A 16,856-nucleotide genomic window follows, 5' to 3' on the forward strand; every position below is an offset into this window, starting at 1 on the left:
TTTTTTTTCTTATATAATGACTCCATCTTCAGTAAGTACAGAAAGTACACATGATTTGTTAGTTTCATCTCCAGCTGGGAACTTGTTTGACGGCAATGCACTAGGTTTTAGGATTTTAAAGAGGTCCTCTAGGAAGCTTATATCTAACTTATTCTGTGTAGAGTAGTGATTTAGAATTGTCCTCCTTACTTTGCTAGCATTTTTCTAGACCACAATGGGCAATGCCCTGTACATTAGTTTTTGGAGATGAAACTTCTAGACGAAACTTGTAGGCTTGGAGCTGTTACCCGTAGGTTTTATTTTTATTTTGAGATTTCTCAGATATGATTTGGGTTAATAAGGGTTCTATGAGTGAAAGCTTTAACACAACAACAGAAATGTATTGGTAAATAGCAAGGAGGCCCAAACTAATACACAGCAATCCATCTATAGTACAGAAAAGGGGAAAAAAAATCATAGGTAAATGAACGAATACAGCGTATAATATTCAAAACATTAATATGCAAACCGCAAGACAGACCACACATAGGACAACCATGTAAGTGCTAGGAGATGTCCTAATATTTACCAGTGGTATAATATGATATGGGGGTCCCCTTTCAGGTCAGTTCCTTCTCTTAAAACCTAAACTAATATACATCTATATCTCAGACTTGCATAGGGCCATTCTGATTGGTGGAGCTATCTTACCCCTCTCCTCCCTCCTGGCTTATCTCATCCAGGAGTGGACAATTTCCCCCTTCCTAGCTTTAGCATAACTCAGCCCCTCGCTAGCGCCTCCTCTCTGGGGGGGGGGGGAGAATTATGCCAGGTAACCTCCGCTTGAATGGGGTATTAGGTATGCAAGGTCATACCCTGGACAAATTGTCCATTCCGTAACAAATACCATCATTGCATAACTAAAGGGAGCGTCTTTGAAGTGGAGGCACAGTTAACGAAGGAAGTGAAACGGTCTGGTCTAAATTATTACCTCTGTCCCATAAAGTCTGCGAAAAGGAACTTAATTAAGATGTTGTCCTTTCTCGCATACAAGTTTACGACGGCTAAATAGCAGAACATCTTTAGGGACACACACGAGTCAGTGGCACATCTTGAATTGGCAATATTTGCCCACTCTTCTTTGCAAAAACCCTCCAAATCTGTCAGATTGCAAAAGCATCTTCTGTGCACAGCCCTCTTCAGATCAACCCAGAGATTTTCAATTTAGATTCAGGTCTGGGCTTTGGCTTGGCAAAACTTTTTTAGTCTTCTGGTGAAGCCATTCCTTTGTTGATTTGAATGTATGCTTTGGGTTGTTGTCATGCTGAAACATGAAGTTCCTCTTCATGTTCAGCTTTCAGCAGAAGCCTGAAGGTTTTGTGCCAATATTGACCTTTTATTTTGAACTGTTCAGAATTCCCTCTACCTCGACTAAGGTCCCAGTTCTAGCTGAAGAAAAACAGCCCCAAAGCATGATGCTGCCACCACCATGCTTCACTGTGGGTATGGTGTTCTTTTGGTGATGTTCAGTGTTGTTTTCCTACCAAATATGTATTTTGGATTTATGCCAAAAAAGTTCAACCTTGGCTACATCAGACAATAACACATTTTCCCACATACTTTTAGAGCCCATTCACATTGAGGCAACACGACTTAGGGGGACGACCTGTAAAGTCGCGTGCACCGCGACTTCGGCGTGACTTGCAGAGACTTCTACACATAGTGTCGCTCCTATTAGAATGGGTCCTATACTACTTAATGGACTGCGTCTTGTCGCGCTAATGTGAATGGGCTCTAAGGAGACTTCAGATGTGTTTTTTTGCAAACTTTAGCTGGGCTTGGATGTTTTTCTTCGCTTCTGCCTTGTCACACTACCCCGTAACCCAGACATATAAGGAATGAGGGAGATTGTTGTCACATGTACCACACAGTCAGTACTTGCCAGATATTCCTGTGGCTCCTTTAATGTTGCTGTAGCCCTCTTGGCTCCTCCCTGACCAGTTTTCTTCTCTTCTTTTCATCAATTTTGGAGGGACGTTCGGTTCTTGGGAATGTCACTGTTGTGCCATATTTTCTCCACTTGATAATGACTGTCTTTACTGTGTTACGTGGTATATCTAATGCTTTGGAAATTCTTTTACCTTTCTCCTGACTGATACCTTTTTAACAATGAGATCCCTCTGATGCTTTGGAAGCTCTGTGGACCTTTGGCTTTTGCTGAAGGATGCGACTAATTAAAATGTCTGAAAATACCTACTGGAACAGCTGAACTTTATTTGGGGTTAATCAGAGGCACTTTAAATGATGGCAGGTGTAATACTGACTACTATTTAACATGAGTATGAATGTTATTGATTCTGAACACCCTACATCCCCAGTTATGAGGGTGTGCACACTTATGCAAACAGATTATTTTATTTTTACCTGGGGATAACAGGGGTGTAAAGACTTTTTATATCCACTATAGATGGATAGAAGCTTGGTCGGTTGCTGCTGAACCGAACAAATTGTGTTCCTTCTATGGCCGACTTAATACTTTTGTTCCTTCCCCTATATTTTACTCAACCCATAAAATGTACCCCAGACTTTAAGCCCAACTGTAATAAAAACCTTTAGTGAACCCTGAAAACAGTTGCACCATCTGTCCAGCATGTATACTGTACTTACCACAGCATGCACACAGTCCAGTGCCAATTCATACCAGTGCTGAAGTCAGAGGCTAATACTTCTGCATTGGCAGCTTCACGTTTGTTGGAACAAAATCTCCCCTTAAGAATGGAGCTTTATGCCTGCTACTTTCAGCCTTGATAGGCGTCTGAAAATATATTTTCAGATGGTTTTTGCTTTTATGTATACTAAACTAAAATGTAGATGTGGTTTTCTTAATATAAAACTGAACTGTGTAATGATTTGCTATGTATCCTTCTGATCAGGTTATGAATGTCGATGGAACTATGCGAAGAACTTTACTGGAGGACAAGCTGCCACATATATTTGGCTTTACATTACTTGGAGATTACATCTATTGGACTGACTGGCAAAGAAGAAGTATCGAAAGAGTACATAAAATCAGGGCCAGCAGAGAAATCATCATTGACCAGCTGCCAGACTTGATGGGGCTTAGAGCTGCCAGTGTGACAAATACATTTGGTATGTTTAAGTGACTATAGCATAAGCAATAGCATAAGCAAAATATAAACAGAAGGTTGTTGGAATAAATTAAAGCAAATTCTACTTTTTCATATTTTGAACTGTTGTTAGTTTTAAGTGCAGCCCCCCCCCCTAAAAATTTAAAGTCAGCAGCAACACAAACTATAGCTGCTGACTTTTAGGACACTTACCTGTCCCATCGGCTGTCGGGTGCTGCTGCTGCCATTGCCAGAAAGGGAACCCGGCAGTGAAGCCTTGTGGCTTCATGGGCCAGGTCCCTACTGCGCATGCACGAATTGCGCTGTGCTCGGTAATTGGCCTGGAAGTAGAGGGAGGAGTAGGGGGGGCGAACCTTTGATGTACCTCGCCACGGCGAGGTCCAACAGGAGTGAGGACAGGGTACCTGTCAAAAACGGGTACCCGCTCACCCTCCCCCCTGAAAGGTGCCAACTGTGGCACCAGAGGGGGGAAGGAGACAGAAAATCACAAGTTCCATTTTTGAGTTTAGTTCATTTCTGCTTTTAAAGATACTGAATAATATCACCCTTGTGTGCATTGACTTAGAATAGTCTCATATCCTGACTTCTCTGTTCAAGCAACAGTTGCAGTCCTCTTCCGCTGTTACATAAAATTCAACATAGAGATGTATTCTTGTATTTGAATAGCCTCAAAGGAAAATAGAACTAACCTGTGCCTAACAGCTCTCCTTCACCCCTGTCAGGTTACCAACAACCCCTTTTGCTAAACCCTATTGAGCAGTCCACTCTGTTTTGGGCATTATGGGTATTCATAGTTCAGTTGAATGGTTATCATGGTTTCAACGTCAAATGGGGGTATTGTAATTCCTCAATAGATGCTGAAGTATCACTTTTGGGTGGGACTGACCTTTTTGATCATCTGTATTTGTTTGGTGCCTACAGATGCAGAGATTTAGCCCCAGTTCACATTAGTGCGATCACGGAGATCTCATGTAATTCGGAGCGCACTGCTCCTAAATTACATGCGATCTCATGTGCGGTGCAAATTTCAGCCATACACTTTGTATGGCTGAATTCGCACCGCATCCGCACTTAACACGCACTTAACCCTTGCACCGCGACCTGTGAGGTCGCCCCGGCAAGTAGCGTCGCCCCAGTGTGAACGGGGTCTGACTCTCTCTCTAACACTGTATCCAAAACTAAAACAGAAAAGCTTTGCCTTTTTGACACTTTAACCACTTGACGTCTGGAAGTTTTACCCCTATTCATGACCAGTCCATTTTCTTAGATATGAGACTGCTTTAATTTAACCACTTCTGGACCGGAAGGTTTTATCCCCTTAATGACCAGGCCATTTGTTGCGATACGGCACTGCTTTTTTTTAGCTGACAATTGCGCCGTCGTGCGACGCTTTACTCAAAAGTGAAGTTCTTTTTTTCCCCACAAATCGCACTTTCTGTTGGTGGTATTTGATCACCTCTTCTATTTCTATTTTTTGCACTATAAACAAACAATAAGCGACAATTCTGGAAGAAAAAAAAAAATATTTTTTACTTTTTGCTCTAAAACTTGAGGCAGCGACGACTAGCGGGCGGACTAACAATATCCACTCATAGTGTGTACCAGAGTGTAAAGGCTGCCAGTGTTCTGTGAAAACACCAAGTGGTCAAAATCTCTAATTATTCCTGGTGTACACTCACCGAAAGTAATGTCTTTGGAGTTTTTGGCAAGTTGGAGTTTTCTGCAGAACACTGGCCATACACTAATTGAATTTCTTTCCTGCAACAGTGTTGATGCGGGAATCTCTCCTGCCGGGCCATTGTCTTCTCTTGGCGGGTGTAGCTGGGGGAAGCCGTCTCCGCCGGGAGAAGACAGTGATTATTGCTAGGGGCTATAGCAATCGCAACTGATACCTGCAAGAAAATCTGGCAGGCTGGTTGTACCCAAATTGATCAATCAACTTGCCACATTCAGTAGCAAGTATCTGCCCCTTTGTGCAAAGAGGAACAGGATGAGCACTGGTGTGAATGTCTCAGACCAAACAATCAGAAACAGACTTCATGAGAGTAGCCTGAGGGCCCGACATCCTCTAGTGGGCCTTGTTCTCCCTACTGGTTCTCCCTACTGGTGCCCTGTGCTTTTCAATGATAGCAGGTTCACCCTAAGCACATGTGACAGACATGAAAGGGTCTGGAGAAGCTGCGGAGAACGTTATGCTGCCTGTAACATCGTTCAGCATGACTGGTTTGATGGTGGGTCAGTGATGGTCTGGGGAGACATATCCATGGAGGGACGCACGGACCTCTACAGGCTAGACAACGACACCCTGACTGCCATCAGGTATCGGGATGAAATCCTTGGACCCATTGTCAGACCCAACACTGGTACAGTGGGTCCTGGGTTCCTCCTGGTGCATGACAATGCCCTGTCTCATGTGGCGAGAGTATGTAGCCAGTTCCTGGAGGATGAAGGAATTGATACCAATGAATGGCCCCACGCTCGCCTAATCTAAATCCAAAAGAACACCTCTGGGACATTGTTTCGGTCCATCTGATGCCACCAGGTTGCACCTCAGTCTGTTCAAGAGCTTAGTGATGCCCTGGTCTAGATCTTGGAGGAAATACCCCAGGACACCATCCGTCGTCTCATTAGGAGCATGCCCTGAGGTTGTCAGGCATGGTTATAAACACATGAGGGCCATGCAAACTACTGAATACCATTTTAGGTTGCTGCAATGAAATTTCAGCAAAATGGACTAGCCTGCTGCATCATTTTTTCAGTTTGATTTTCAAGGTGTCTTTGAATTCAGCCCTCTGTAGGTTGATCATTTTCATTTCTATCAAACAATGTGGCATCCTTTCATTCCTAACACATTACCTAGTCCAAAGCAGTATAGATATCCACCATCATGTTTTTTCCCCATTTAGATCTGATGTGTTTTCAAAGCGTTATTTTAATTTTTTTGAGCAGTGTACTTCAATAGAGAATAAACTGTTATACTGGGATAGGTTTGTAAGTATTAATTACTCACGTGATCGCGCCTAGATATTATTAGGTGTAAATTACTATGGTATCTTTAGTCCCAGTATCTCCTATCTCCCCGCTGGAAATATATCCAGGATCTCCTACGGCTGGTTAGAAGGGCTGGCTCTGGATCCCAATATCCCTCCCGTTCAGACATAGGGCAGTATTAACATGACATGAAAGATGCAAGGAATCTCATGGTATAGTATGCATAAACTCCGATTTAATGAAAAAAGTAGTCGATTGCAGTTAAAGTTTCATGGGAACAGCTGAAGAGCAGCGACGCGGCTGGTTTGCGTTCCGGCTGCGTTCCAAAACCCGGAAGTGACGTAGGGCGTAGCGCGGGATCCGACGCGTTTCTTCATCGTGTATGACGTCATCAGGGATCACCTGATTATAACATTAACTCCTTGGACTAAAAAAAAATTGTCAGACCAGAATTATCTCGAAGTATAATCTCTCACTGGGTATGCATATAATATAAGTAAGAGGCGCCTCTGCTTCATAGAGATGGGAGTGCAAATGAGTTCTAATCAGCACATTGTTTTGCTGTTTAATGTTTTTTTGTTTCCTTCTTTTTAAACAATAGGAACCAATCCCTGTGCCGATAACAATGGAGGCTGCAGTCACATTTGTTTCTTCACTCCTCGTGCCGTACGGTGTTCCTGTCCAATGGGATTAGAGTTACTTGGTGACATGAGAACGTGCATTATTCCTGAGGCCTTCTTGGTTTTCACTAGCAGAGCAGCAATCCACAGAATTTCTTTGGAAACAAATAATAATAATGTTGCAATCCCTCTTACTGGCGTAAAAGAGGCATCTGCTCTGGATTTTGATGTGTCTGATAATAGGATCTACTGGACTGACATCACTTTAAAGGTAACACGATCATCTGGATAACTGATGGACTAGCATACCTACCACTTTAGAAGCTGTGATAATACAATATGTTTAGGCATCTATATAGGCAACTGAATAAAAAATGATGGGTTGAAACCCAATAATAACCTATTTTTAAAAACTTTCATTGGGTCGGCTTGGATAAATGTTATTCGGCACAGTAATCAATGCCACATAGAGTCCTTCTCACAAGCACTGTCCTTTTCCAGGTGCTGCGGTAGTGACTTTGCATCTGGTACAATAAAAACGTTAGTACAAACTCTAAAACAAATGAAATAAAACTGGCTGACATTTCCAGATATCGTGTACCCACAGATTAGCCCATTAAGGGTTGGGACTTTGAAAGCAACAGATTGTTTTGCGTCTAACTGTAATAAATATCTGAGACCAGTTTGTAGAGTTTGTATTGGCAAAGGCTGCCTGTTTTTTGTCTAAGCTGTCAGGTTTTTTTTACTGGTTTAAACCCGCTCTCTTTTTTTTTTAATTACTCAATATTTTTGTAATGAAAAGTTCATTAAGATTAATGCATTTTGGTGTCGAAAGTATATGTGAAGCCTTGCCTTGTAAAACAACCCTTTCGGTTTAAAACCGAAATAAGAGGCAAAACATTTGTGTATAAAATAAAAACAAAAATTAAAAAATCCTTTTTTTTTTCATAAGTGGTCACATGATCTCTATTCTCAGTTTCATACGGGGTTTAGAGAGGTGGTGATGAAGAAAGGGTAGTACATTGATCTTCCCAGTGAATGGGGGGGGGCATGTCAGCACAAGTCTAATCATTGGAATGTAGGAAGGCTGTTCTCCCAGCACAGCCAGAAAACTGACTACACTGGAATGGATGTGCTTCTATGCCTGGCATGGTCAGTTTGAAATAGGAGAGCAGGGGAACTGAAAGGAACACCAGGTATTTAACACAAAGAAGGCAAAGAACAGGATACTTTAACACACATGTGGTACAGCAGACAACTATAAGGAATATGAAATGTTGGGGATACCTATAATTTAATTCTACATAACTAAATTAAATTTTGAACTTTAATGACCCAGAAGATTCTCAATAATGCTGTCTAGTATGTGAGAATTCTAGATCTCTGTACCATTGTCAAAATTACTCTCTGTAAAGGTTAAACAGCTGCAAGGCACTAACCGTTTTTTTTTTTTTCTCTGCCTTCCTCTGGATCAACTGCGGGTATAGGATTGTGTATATGGGATTGTATGGTTGGGTTTTCATTACTGTTTTTTTTTTTTTTTTTTTTTTTTTTTTTTAATTGGCTGAGCCAGATGGACTTGTGTCTTTTTTCAACCTGACTAACTATGTAAAAGATCAGTGAATCTATCAGGGCTGTGGAGTCTGAGTCGAGGAGTCGGAGGAAATTTTGGGTACCTGGAGTCGGAGTCGGCAAACAATGCACCGACTCCTACTAAATTTAGATTGGAATTAAAAAAAAAAGCAAGTTTAAATGTCCCAATTCACAAAAAGTTATAATTAATTACTTAGTATAAGGAAACTTATAATTGAGGAGGCCAAATGTAAAAAGGAAGAACTACAGAAAGTTTTGAAAGGACGTTTTGTCTTCCTTAAAATGGATGCATGCAGATGTCACAGAGTCAATTATTTTGCTATTAATGTTAGATTTGTGGGTGAAAATAACAAAACAATAACACGGACCCTCGGATTAAAGGACACTCAGGCACATCACACAAGTGATTACCTTCAGAAGTTAGTGGAGGGTGTTCTAGAAGATTTTGAAATTACAAAGGACCAGATTTTATGTGTTGTGACAGATAACGCTTCTAACATGTTGAGCACAATTGAGAAGATGGAACGCAGATGAAGAAGGTAACAAACGGATATTAGAATTAAGACAGGTCTGCAAGTATTGGAGAAAGTTTAGAAAACTGAAACTGAAGAGAATGCTGAAATTTTTTTAGACAACTTTGTTGAAGAAGCATTGAAGCTTGCTACTATTCATCATATGCGATGTGCTGTTCATACACTGCAACTTGCCATAAGTCACTGGGGAAGCACTTATTTAATGGTGAAGCGTTTGCTTGAACTTAAAGACTTCATAGAAGAAATGGACAAAATCTTCCATTAACTGAAAGCTAGTGGACACAAACAAAAGAGCTGGAGAACCTTCTTTCTCACCCCTTCACTGTCACCAAGAGGTTGCAATGTGACGATCTAACCCCGGGTAAATTCCTCTTGGAATGGAAGAGCCTGTTATATCGCCTGAACAAAAATGAAGGGTTAATAGCTGAGGGCATTGCATCTTCAATGATGAAAAGAGAGAGTCTTTTGCTGGAAAATTAAATCTTGTTAGCGGCTATTTGTCAACCCAATGAGCCGACTTTTGTTGAACACTGAACAGACTGCTACTGGGAAAAAGGCCCTCTATGATGTAGCAGTTCGCATGAAGGGATTACGACCTGAAATACCTCCACAGGATGAAGTTCTTTTAAGCAATAGTGGTAACTCAGGATCATCTTCTTCAAACGAAGAATAAGACTTTGATTCCTTCTTAGACAAAATGGAAGTTGCTAAAGGAAAGCTACGTCGTATAAGCGTTACAGAACCAGTAAATGTCCAAAGAAAAAAATTCCAACAGGAGTTTTATAAAGCACTAAAAGAAGTTGAAAAGTATGATCGCTCATCAAAAAGTACTGTTGAAGAAGCCATCCTTGTTTATCCAGAGATCATTAGTGATGTGGCCAGAATAGTTACTGCAATGCCACCCACCCAAGTCAGTGTTGAAAGATTAATACAGAGGAGTCGGAGTCGGAACATTTATCTACCGACTCCACAGCCCTGGAATCTATTACAAAGCAAATGACCTGATTCACACTATTGCGGGTGGTTGCAAGTGTTGAAATTGCACCTGTTCCCATACCTGCAACCACCCACAGCCAAAATGCGCTGCTCTTTTAAAATGCGCAGGGCTGCAAATAATTCTTAATGGCACCCCACTGCATCTAAAAAAGCAGTGCATTTGTGCGTGAGGGAACAGCTGGAAAATCGAATGGTGCTGTTGCGTTTTAAAAATGGTGCAGGAACATTTTTCCTGCATGAAACACAGGTAAAGCAGCCAATTAAAATGAATAGGCTGCCGTGCCCATGAAAATGCGGCTCACAGAGCTGTAATAGTATGAACAATGTTTTAGAGGTCACCCTTAAACAACCTTTAAATTTTCCGGTCTTATGCAGGTTAAAGGTGAATTGAGTTGAACTTATTTAGTTTCAAAATAAATAGACTTTTATAGAATTAGTGTATGTTCACAAAATTGGAAAATAGTTGCTTGTTATGCTATATTTCATGTAATACTGAAATATTTTCCAGTTGAACTTGTTTAACCACTTCAATATCGGGCATTTAAACCCCCTTTCTGCCTAGGCCAATTTTTAGCTTTCAGCGCTGTCACATTTTGAATGACAGTTGCGCGGTCATGCAATGCTGTACCCAAGCGAAAATGTTTATAATTTTTTTTGCGACAGACAGAGCTTTTTTTGGTGGTATTTAAATACCAATGAGTTTTTTTTTTTATTTTTTGCTGATGGGGCTTTCCTGTTGAGGCTGCACTGACAGGGCATTGATAGGCTGCACTGATGAGGCTGGCTGCACTGATGGGCAGCCTTTACGGTCACTGATAGGCGGCATTGATGGGCACTGATAGGCGGCACTCATGAGTGGGCACTGGCAGGCATCATTGGTGGGCACTGGCAGGCATCGCTGATGGGGCTGCACTGATAATCATTGCACTGATTATCAGTGCAGATCCCCCTGTGAGGAAAGATGCTTGTTGGCTCTCCTCTACTCAGCGTGAGTAGAGGAATACCGATGACCGGCAATTCCTATATACACTGTGATCGGACACAGCTGATCACATTGTAAGGAGCTGTGATGTGTCCCTTGCACCACCGATAGCCGCTATAGGCCGGGCGGGAAGTGGTTAAATTTGCTTCCAGCTTTTAATTTTTAAATTTTGTATATGAAATTGTATTCTAACATCTTGTACACTTAATCTCCTTTGCCCTATAGACAATAAGCAGAGCTTTTATGAATGGAAGCTCCGTGGAACATGTCATTGAGTTTGGCCTTGATTATCCAGAAGGAATGGCTGTTGACTGGATGGGAAAAAATCTTTACTGGGCAGACACTGGAACCAACCGAATAGAAGTATCTCGTCTCGATGGACAGTTCAGACAGGTTTTAGTTTGGAAAGATCTGGATAATCCACGATCTCTTGCACTGGATCCAGCAAAAGGGTGAGCTGGACAAATACTTGGAGATTTCCTAATATTTGTAATTTTGTATATTATAAGGGTATCTTTTTTTATTAAAAGATTATTATTCAGTTGTTAAAGCATATCCAGGAAAAAACTAAAATTTGATTCACTTTAGTCTTTTCAATAAACCACTGAAATCATTGGGTTATATCAGCTTGTTAAAGCGGAGCTCCACTCAAAAGGGAAAGCTCTGCTTGTTTTCTTCTTTACCCTCTCCGGTGCCACATTTGGCACCTTTCAGGGGGGGGGGGGATGTGTGGTAAGGTACCTGTCCCCACCTCCGGGGATGCACAGTAGGGAACCGACTTTGAAGCCGTAAGGCTTATCTGCTGGCTTCCCTTACAAGGAGTGGCTGTGGCACCCGAGAGCCGATTGAAAAAGCGGCTGGGGTGCTGACATCGAGGGATCCCTGGACAGGTATATGTCCTAATAAAGTCAGCAGTATTTGTAGCTGCTTACTTTTAAGTTTTGGTGGGGAGGCTGGAGCTCCACTTTAAATTATAAAAAACACCTGTTAATATCTTGTGGGCTTGTAGCTTCGTTTGCTTTTCTGCCTGTGCTCGCTATTATCAATTACATTGTTCTCGGCTATCTGAGTACTACAGAACCAAATCCCATATTATGTAGAATAGGAGAGGGCTAGGGTTTTATAATCCTATCATGTTTCTGTTGTCCTAATACTGTATTAAGAATGAGCGCTGTCTTGCTGGACAAGCTGTGTTGTTGCTGCCAGAATCACTAGGTGAAAATAAAGGAACAAAAGATTGAAAGCAGAATTCTAATGCAGCCATCAAATCTCTGGACTGATAAGTTGCATTATACAAAATGTCATATTAAAACAGCGTTGACCAGTCTCTGCATGAGAGTACTTGGCTGTGATTAGTTAGAAGTCAAATGTTGACTGAGATTATAGATGTTTAGGTACCAGCCCTCCTAGAGTCTTTTCTTGTCTCAAGTATTACCAGTGGACACCAGCACCTAATTAGTAAAGTATAATCAGTATGTTACTCTCAGGTTGATGTTCACTTACCTATTCTTACTTGATGCCCTCAGTCTGGATTGGTTTTGAGTAATTTCGAGGATAATAGTTCAGTATGGAGTGTACAGCCAGATATGTTAAATTGGGTTAAGCAGGGCTTACTCAAATGCCATTGGGCAGATTTTTTTTTAAACCTTTTCTTATTGGTCTTTTTATGGGTGTCTAAAAGAATGTGTCTATTGGACCACACATTTTTTGGAGTCAAAATCTCTTAATGAACAGATAATTTCCCCATAGCACGCTAAGTTCTTTTGTGAATGACCTATTAGGGTAGTTATGATTGGAACTGAAATTTATATGACCTATTAGGGTAGTGATGATTGGAACTGAAATTTAAAGGGAGCTCCACCCAAAAGGGGGATCTCTGCTTGTCTGCCGCCTCCTCCCCTCGGCTGCCACGTTTGGCACTTTTTGGAGGGGATGGGGAAGCGGGTACCTGGTTTTGACAGGTACCCACTTCCACTTTCATCTCAGTTCGCTGGAAGTTTCAATTGTGTCATTAACTATTTAAATTGTAGCTTAGCAGGTGATGATATAACCTGTCTTCTTACACCTATAAATAGCCTGTTAACTTGTTTCTATGAATATTTTGTATTTATTGTTTGTTACTTTTTTCCAGATACATGTACTGGACAGAGTGGGGAGGGAAACCAAGAATAGTTCGAGCATACATGGATGGGACGAATATCATCACGTTGGTGGACAAGCTGGGCCGTGCCAATGATCTGACTATTGACTATGCTGACCAACGACTTTACTGGACCGACCTGGACACAAACATGATCCAGTCGTCCAACATGTTAGGTAATGGTTCCTAAGATGTTTATAGCTTTGATTGAGGGCATGTCTTCCTGCCAAACATGCTTTTATTATTGTGCATAGCTTAGGCCTCTTGTACATGGCAACAAAAAATTGCTGCATTTGTAACTGTATAGCTTTTTTTTTTCTTGTATATTATTGTCTATAGGACAATGCACACAGATGCTTAAAGATCTAGAATGCAACAATGCATTCAAAACTTGAGTGCTGTAATCTCTGCGTGTATATGCACATACATACGAGCTTATATATGTATATTTAAGCAAAAATGGATAGAGAAAAAAGATGGGGCTTTGCGGGCCAGTGGGAGTTTGGCTTGCTGGGGACCTACATTGACCGAATTCCACCCTGAGACCTACCTTCCATCCTACACAGGCTTTTTGGTTTTGTTTCCCTCACGGGATGTATTTCTATACTGTGAATGACTCATCCTGATTGGTTTTAATAACTTTTTATGTCAGGCTGTTTGTACAATATGTGCATGGTAGTCCATGCCTTTTACCCTATAAACTAATAAAATGTTATTTGGTTTTATAAACTGGTTTTGCGTCTGATCCTTCTACTCCCACTGCCTGCAAAGCCCCATCTTTTTTCTCTATCAATTTTTGCTGGTATTCCAATAGGGGTAAGGGCCTAAACTACACGGCAACCTTTTTATGCGATATGTATATTTAACAGTGGCAGCTAGAAGAGTATAAAGTTGTTCACACTTATATGCACATTTGCATACATGATGTTTACAGAACATAAACCCTGTAAACACAGGGTTTTTACAGAACATAACGTGTTTTTACTTAGGATATTTCTGCTAGCAAAATCCTGCTAACATCAGTATATCATAACATCTGTGTACCCCCTCCTTTACCATGTAAGATGGTTTCCACTGTTTCAGCAGATAACTCTTGTGCAACTCATTACTGTCCATAAATGTGTAAAATAGTCCCATACACTGGGCCTTATAGGTAACAATTTCATTCCAAAATAAAGTGCTTCACCACATATGGTAAAGGGAACCACTCACCAGCCTCACATGGCCATGAAGACCTTCTAAGCCTTTAAATTATATCAGTAGGGAACATGCAGTAAAATCAGCATATAATATGCCCTCCTGCACAGTTCCTCTTTCACATCTTGTCTATGGCACCTTTGAGTCTGTAGATCTCTTTTCTAGATTTGAAAAATCGCATCCAAGACCTGAATTCCTGTAACATCATATCCCATCGTTACCTCATGTTTAGTTCTCCATCAGTGTCCCTCCTTTATTCTGAAGTCGGTGTCTGGCTTTCACCTGAATGAGGACATTGTCCTATCCTGTATCCACCTTCTACATAATCTAGGGAGGTTGTGCTGCACTCCTTGGATGTTGTCTGTGAGGTTCTTGTGTATCTGTCATCCTTCTCTAGGTTTAGATTCTCTTTTTGTGCTTGTGGATGGCCTACAAACAGGCCTGGCAGCCTCATCTGCCACTATTACTCAATGGATTTTGCATATGGGTAACTTTCAAGGGTCCGACTGCTCCATCCACCATTAAAACATGCTCTCTCACAGCGATTAGGGCATTCCAATATCAGGCATCTGTGTCTCTGATTTGCAGGGCAGCTACCTGATTTGTCTGTGCACACCTTTACCAGGCGTACAAAGTTGATGTTTTGGTATGTTGTGATGTCTTTTGGCCTCAAGGTTTTGCAGGCGGCTGTTTAAGGTACTTGTTCCTAAAGCCTGCTGTCAGCTGGCGTTACTTAGCAGTTCAAGACTCTGGAAAGGTCCCGACTTTACAGTCAGGATCAACTCAGATGCCTTGACTGGAAGCTGGCTCAGCCTCTCAGCAAGCCGCTGGGAGACTGAACCAGCCGCTCCCACCCCCTGCACAGCTCCCTCTCCAGTGAGTGCTGCAGGGGTAGAGCAGAGAACCCGGTTTTTTAACATTCTTATTATGGCTTTTAAGGTCCTTTTTACATTTTCAGCTAAAAACATTTCCTTATCAGCACGTCGAAGATTGTGGTTTCCTCGACCAATCTTGAAACCGCTATAATCCTTCTCCGGCCTGCTTCTCATTTGTTTTTCTTAAGCCTCGTACACACGCACCGATTGTTGGCCGACCGATTGGCCGTCTTTTGTCCAATGTTGTTGTGTTGGTTGAAATGTGCTCTAGACTGCACACGAATTTTGTCGGCCAACGACAACCAACTGCAGAAGTGATGTCATGTTCTGGTTTACTTTCCGTGTGTTTTTTCTTCTCTGAGCATGCCCAGTCTTGCTCATCTGATTTTTGTCTGCCGAAATCTGTACTGACTGACAAACAATCGGCCGTTCTGTTGACGGCCAACAAAAATTTTATAGCATGCACACCAGATTTTGTTCGGCCGAAAAGTCGGAGTCGGTTGTCGGAAGCATCATACTAACAAGCCGACAATCCGCCGATCGGACGTTGGCCGAAAATTCACGGCCAACAATTGGTGCGTGTGTACGAGGCTTTACAGGTTGAGTAAATATGTAAAAAATATGCAAACTTTTCTGTCAAGACTGTGGCTCCTTGATTACTGTAGAGGTTCTTCATAAGAATTTTAAGATGTTTAGGCACAACCATTTTCATAAGTATATTCTATATTTTCTCTGAAGTTTCCCATGTGTAGCTGGGCTTAGAGAATGTGTCTTGGTTATTTGAGTTGCTCTTAATACATAGAATATCTAGAGAAGACCTATTTTTCACTGTGGTATGCTGACTTTTCCAAGTATGTACTGCAGGCCTATAGTCCACTAACAAATCTGATTATAGTGCTGTGAAAACTGCACAAATTCAGGTATGAGTTTGTGGGCATTCCAAAACTAGAACAGAATTTCTAGGACCAGACCAATTCCTCAAAAAGAATGCAGTGCTGTAGTACATATGCTTAAGGTCTAAGATAATATTTTGTGTCCCAGCTTACCCGGCCATAGAAGTAAGATCTGTATTGAGCTGTTTTCCACAAAATCAACTAGTCATTTCATGTCCATAGTCCCAGCAGACAACTTTTGTTGGATAAAAAATAATTTATTGAAGTTGGAATATTTTATGCGATCACTATTGCCCATCTGGAATTTTCAAACAGCAGAGCTCTGTACTTCACTTTTCCCCTCTTCAAAGGCATATGTTTTGTATGTTTGACTAAGCTAAACATACCAGTTAATGGTATAGCCTCAGTGTTTTTTTCTGAGGGTGGTGATATCATGCCTGCATATCTGGTCACCCTGATATATCTTTGTGCATCTCCAGATTATAAAACAATCCTTAAATCATGTGGCTGCAGGGGTGGGGATAACGTTTGTAGAATTTTGTTACTGTTTTAAAATTTTGACCGCAGTGTTTGATTTTACAAATATATATTTTGCATAAGTATGAAACAAGCAGGTGGAGTGCTTGGCTTTTTTTTTTTTTTTTTTGAGGGTTTCAGGCAATTCTTATTTGATTTGCTGAAGAAAAAAAAAAACATGTTCAACCCAGTAGCTAAACAAAGATTCAAATGTGCAAATTAATTAATTAGATTAATTAATTTGACTCTATTCAGATGGCTCCATATGAACTTTGTATCTTAAAGAGTTTGCAGGCAGATCGTACTGTGATTTTTCCCAAAAAACCCCACATATTTCTATGTAAATTCTAAATTCATGAGTTCATTCTGGATTTAATTTTTATTTGTTTATT

At 41.1% G+C, this 16,856-nt stretch overlaps 1 protein-coding gene across 1 annotated transcript in view; it reads left to right on the forward strand.

Annotated features, from left to right (window-relative positions):
* Nucleotides 1-16,856, forward strand: part of LRP5 (LDL receptor related protein 5) — a 254,193-nt gene that overhangs the window by 184,310 nt on the left and 53,027 nt on the right. Inside the window, exons 8-11 of the mRNA XM_082271182.1 lie at nt 2,913-3,129; nt 6,721-7,010; nt 11,069-11,295; nt 12,975-13,159. Coding sequence (XP_082127308.1) covers nt 2,913-3,129; nt 6,721-7,010; nt 11,069-11,295; nt 12,975-13,159 — 919 coding nt within the window. The remainder of the gene's footprint in view (nt 1-2,912; nt 3,130-6,720; nt 7,011-11,068; nt 11,296-12,974; nt 13,160-16,856) is intronic.

This window comes from Pelophylax lessonae, assembly GCF_965119305.1.
Source record: "Pelophylax lessonae genome assembly, chromosome: 10".
Taxonomy (NCBI): domain Eukaryota; kingdom Metazoa; phylum Chordata; class Amphibia; order Anura; family Ranidae; genus Pelophylax; species Pelophylax lessonae.